The 5,531-nt window shown below is 39.5% G+C and overlaps 1 protein-coding gene across 1 annotated transcript in view; it reads left to right on the top strand.

Annotated features, from left to right (window-relative positions):
* The first annotated feature begins 868 nt into the window (after nt 1-868).
* The window catches only part of LOC107493593 (uncharacterized), a 6,169-nt gene continuing 1,506 nt past the window's right edge, over nt 869-5,531 (top strand). The window contains exons 1-5 of the mRNA XM_016114665.1: nt 869-1,129; nt 1,232-1,351; nt 1,451-1,924; nt 2,003-2,323; nt 2,438-2,692. Of these exons, the coding sequence (XP_015970151.1) occupies nt 869-1,129; nt 1,232-1,351; nt 1,451-1,924; nt 2,003-2,323; nt 2,438-2,692 (1,431 nt within the window). The remainder of the gene's footprint in view (nt 1,130-1,231; nt 1,352-1,450; nt 1,925-2,002; nt 2,324-2,437; nt 2,693-5,531) is intronic.

Raw genomic sequence — 5,531 nt, 5'->3', positions numbered from 1 at the left:
AGATTTCATCATTCTAGTTTGTTCTCTTAACTTGGTTTTATTCTTCTATGTTCTTTGTTATGTTCAATTTTGTCATTCAGATATTTTTATGATTAATTAATGCAACGATTGTTTCTTTTTAATTTAAATTCCATTCCAATAATCATGTCTTCTTTTAATTCCCTTTCATGTGCCATGGATTCTTTATTTACAATGCGTGAGTAGTTTCATTACTTGATGGGGAGTTGATTAAAAGGAACTCTTGAGTTGGAAGGATTGAAAGAAAAATTCGTAATTGGGTTGAATGTTGGATTGCTATCCTGTCACCGACGCCAATCCCTTTGAACTAAGTGGGTTGCAACTTGTGAACAGATCTGGCATTTCCACTTGTTTGACTTTCTCTTACCTAGTAAGGGATAACCAAACAAAACAACTATTAACTATAAATTAATCTTACAATCACACCATCAATGATAGAGATTCTAACCAATCAATTTCCAGTCAAGGCCTTTTATTTTTATTATTTAAAATTCCTCAATTTAAATCCCAATTTACTTAGCTCAACTCTTTTTGGAATATCTGATTAATAAAACAGAACATTTTTCTGCAACTAATTGGGAGATGACCTGGGACTTAAAACTCCCAGTAATTTTAATTTAAACTTTCAGTGACATATTTCTAAATTGATAGGCAGATTTTCGGTGAGTTAAGAACTATACTTGCAACGTAACCATTTTAATAAATTTTTAATTCACCAGCTTCTGCACCTCATCAATTTTTGGCGCCGTTGCCGGGGAGTTGCAATAGAGTGCTTATTTTATTAATTAGAATTTATTTATTTGCATTTTCTTCAACTTTGCTACTATGAGATGCGTGTTTCTTCTGTCAAATGACACGTTCACTTCCTGATCCGCGCTTGCTAATATTCGATCCTGAAATTGAAAGAACAATTTCACGAATAAGGCGAGAACAGCGTAGGTTAGTCCGCTCTGAGGGCGGATCTGAAAGTGAACCTGAGGAAGAAACCAACCCCCGTTCTACTGATTCGGTTGTTTTACGTGCAGAAAACATGGCAGCTAGAAGAATTACCATTCAGGAGGAAGGAGCTCCTGATTTTACACTACAACCATTTCAAGCGCATCATCCAGCAGTAGCTACGGATTTTGAAATAAAGACCGCACTACAAAATTTGATGCCGAAGTTTCATGGCCTACCTGCTCAAGAGCCTATCAAGCACTTGTGAGATTTCCAGGCAGCCTGTTCTACTGTCAGGCGTAATGGCGCTGATGAAACTTCAATTCTGCTGAAAGTTTTTCCGTTCTCTCTTGAGGGAAAAGCAAGAGAGGGGTACTACACTCAACCTCTAGCAAACGTATCCAACTGGGATACATTCAGAAAGGAGTTCCTGGAGAAATTCTTTCCATCTGAAGTTACTGATAAACTAAGGAAGGATATCTCTACAATTGTTCAGGATGACAATGAGACTCTCTTTGAATACTGGAAGCGCTTCAATAATCTTCTGGAAGCATGCCCCCACCACATGATCGACAAGATCGTGCTACTCAGCTATGTCACACAAGGTATGAGACCCCAAGATAAGACCACATTGGAAAGTGCCAGCAATGGGTCTATGAAGAAGTACAAGACCACTGATGAAGCTTGGCAATTGATCAGTAATTTAGCTGAATCTACTCGGAACCACAGACAGAAGCAAGGCCGTTCAAGGGCCGTTGCAGAAGTATCTTCTGGCATAGAGACTGCTGCTCTAAATCGAAGCATCTGTGAAATGACCAACCTGCTGAAGCAAATGCAGTTAAATCAACAAGCTCAGCAAACTCAACCGCAGCAAAACCAACAACTAGTTCCACAAAGAATTTGCGGAATTTGTGCTGATTACAGCCATTACACTGATGAATGCCCGCAGCTCCAACAAGAAGACAACATGGTGGCATCCACTCACAACTTCTATGACCGCCCCAACCAAGGGTACAATCAAAGTGGAAATAATAACCATGGATGGCAGGACAATTCAAACCAGAATTGGAGGGATAACAATAATAGGGGAGGCAGAGATAATCAGGGAAATCAGAGGTGGAATAATTACAACAACAGGCAACAAAATCAACCATACCGAGCACCTCACCTAAGGCAAACCCAAGGACCACCGAACAATCAGCAGCAAACCTCTCAATTTACTCATTCTTCTGTATCTTCTAATGAAGAATTATTACAAGATTTTGAGAAAAGACCACTGGCAATGGAAAATACCATCGTGAACAGTATTAACGCCAGTCTGAATGGTTTCACCTCTACTCTACAAGCTTGTATGACACAACTTGGTTCAGTACAAAATTCCAGTAACCAACCTTCAAGCACCACTGGAATCCCCTCTCAACCATTACCCAATCCAAAGGGAGGAATTAATGCCATCACCCTGAGCTCCGGAACCACACTGCAGGAGACGAATCAGGAGGAACCAAGCTCACCAGAATACGCCTCAGCTGAAGAGGTGGTAGAAATCGAAGATGTTGAAGAGGAAGAGGATATACAGGACATAGTCGAAGAAGAGATAGCTCAACCACAGGAAGAGGCACAAAAAGGTGCAGGCACCGCAGAAAACACTACTCTCATTCCATTTCCACAACTTGAAAGGAAGCTTAGGAAGCAGCTGGAACCTGATCCTAAAATGGTAGAGATATTCAAAAAGGTTGAGGTAATTGTTCCCCTTTTTGATGTTATTCAGCAGGTACCTAAATATGCAAAGTTTCTAAAAGACTTATGTATCCATAAAGATAAAATTAATGAATTAGAAACTATTCCTTTAGGTAGTTCTATATCTGCTTTAATGGGAGGATTACCTGAAAAATGTAGTGATCCAGGTCCTTGCATAGTTAGTTGTACTATTGGTGGTGTAGTAATTTATGATTGCATGTGTGATTTAGGAGCATGTGTCAGTATAATGCCTTTGTCTATATATGATGTTTTAAGGCTCCCTCCCTTAAAAAGGTCGGCAGCCCGTTTTGTGTTAGCAGATAAAAGCATTATTACAGTTGCTGGAGTTGCTGAAGATGTTTTGGTGAACATTAAAGGGATCACATTTCCCATTGATTTTTATATCTTGGAGATGCCCCATAATGATTCAGATAAGCCATCATCAATCCTACTTGGAAGACCATTCCTGAAGACATCAAAATTCAAATTGGATGCTTCTTCAGGGACATACTCCTTTGAAATAGATGGCCACATAGTAATCTTCAATCTGAATGGAGTCATTGACAACCCCCCAGAAGATCGTTCTATCTTCCAGTGTGATGTCATAGACAAAAGTGTGGCTGAAGTTCAAAAGGAAGAGTTTGAAGAGAGGCACACTGGACAAGGTCCAAGTGTGGGGACCCTCTTAACTGACAATGAGGACACTTCGCCATTTTCAAAAGCCCCAGATAACCCAGAGCCTGTCCATGATCAAAAGTTAGAATTGAAACCTCTCCCTCCATATCTCAAATATGCTTACCTTGAGGATGAGCAGAAGCTTCCAGTTATTATTGCAAGAGAACTGACTTCTCAACAAGAAGAACAGCTACTTGATGTGTTGAGGAAGCATAAGAAGGCAATAGGGTGGAGTTTGGCAGACATAGTGGGAATCAACCCTCAAATATGCGAGCATAGAATATTTTTAGAAGAGGGAGCAAGACCTGTCCGTCAACCACAAAGAAGATTGAATCCTACCATCTTGGAAGTTGTCAAAAAGGAAGTGACCAGACTATTGGAGGCCGATATCATATATCCCATTTCAGACAGTGAATGGGTAAGTCCAGTGCAAGTGGTGCCCAAGAAGTCCGGAGTCACTACAGTGAAAAATGAGCATGGAGAGCTCATAGCAACTAGAGTTCAGAATGCTTGGAGAGTCTGCATTGATTACAGGCATCTCAACCAAGCTACTCATAAGGATCACTAAACTTTCAGTGACATATTTCTAAATTGATAGGCAGATTTTCGGTGAGTTAAGAACTATACTTGCAACGTAACCATTTTAATAAATTTTTAATTCACCAGCTTCTGCACTCCATCAGAGGTGGAGCTTGGACGGCTTGGATGGAGTAGAATTCCTTTTTTATCCTTTTACATTTGCATAAGGATGGTGGTCATGTCCCCAAGTGCTTTGGTTAGGCTCGATTCGGAAGGGGACGGTTCTACCACACCCTTGAGAGGATTACTTTTCACCCTTGTATGTTGTGTAGCTTCGACAACATCCTTTATCAAACTCCAAGCTTCTCCCTCTGTCTTGTTTTTCGAAAGGGAACCACCGCTAGAAGCGGTGAGCAATCTTCTATCTTCCACACAAAGACATCCGGTGAAGTAGCTAATGAGCAAGTGAGTGTTCATTCCATGGTGTGGACAAGATTCTAATAGCCTCTTGAATCGAGACCAATACTCGTACAAACTCCCTTGGTCTCTTTTCATTATACCCGAAATCTCCTTCCGAATGTAGTCAGTCTTCTCCGGTGGGAAGAATTTATCTAGAAACTCTCTTCCAAAGAAATCCCAATTGGTAGCAATCTCATCTGATAGCGAGTAAAACCATGTCTTCACTTGCACAACACCAAACTTAATACTTGCTTGTCCCTAAGCAAGTCCTGAGTTATTTGAGAAGAAAGTATGAAACAAAAAGCAATTACATTGGTTATATTAGCAACATTTGAAGTTCATCAGAAGGGTTTTATGCAGAAAGTTGCAGCATCACTTTTTCATTCTTATCAAGTAGAATTATCACTTTTTCATTGCATCCATCAAACACTACTATGGCCTCTTGTTATTCTTATGTCTTTGGCACATTTTCCTTTCTTTGTTTTTCTTTTTCTTATAGCTCTTTTGCTCCTTGTTTGCTCAGTGTCATGTGTTGCACAAGCCTTTGGCATTTTCTTTTTCTTATCAGTGCATTACACATATCCACTACAGGCATTTTAATTCACATTTCTTCTTGAGACATTGGTGCCCAACACCTCTTTGTGTGACTAAATGTTTTGTAGCTAGGTTGCTCTTGATAATGGACTTTTGGTTGATAATCCCAGGTTAGTTAACCCAAGTTACCAAGTGTTGAAACACTCCACAGAACCTATTCATCCAAGCAGATCCTAGTACATAAACACCACAGGCATATGTCTCAGAAGTTCAAACCATTGGTGCCTAGCTTATTTTCTCAATTTTTTTTTGCTTTTTGCTTTTTGATTGCCCTTTTCAGTGGCTTTTTCTTCTTCTTTTTCTTTCCTTTTCATGGCCAAGGACATTTATTAATCAAGATCCATAGACAATATTCAACTTCTACACAGAAATGATAATTCTACACTCAATTTCTAGTGAGCTGACTAAACAATCAAGCATGCATACCACCACTTAATTCTACTTGATTTGTCACTAATTGAGCCAAATTACTTTTGTTCAAACTTTTTTTTTATTTTTGGAAACAGAACAAGCATGGCAAGCATTTGTTTAAGAAGGTGAAGTTATATCCCAACATCTAGGCATTCACTTTATTCAAAGCAATAAACAGACAG

Source organism: Arachis duranensis, chromosome 6 (genome assembly GCF_000817695.3).
Source record: "Arachis duranensis cultivar V14167 chromosome 6, aradu.V14167.gnm2.J7QH, whole genome shotgun sequence".
Taxonomy (NCBI): Eukaryota; Viridiplantae; Streptophyta; class Magnoliopsida; order Fabales; family Fabaceae; genus Arachis; species Arachis duranensis.
Note: the sequence above shows the minus strand (reverse complement) of the source record. Positions and strands in the feature narration are given on the sequence as shown.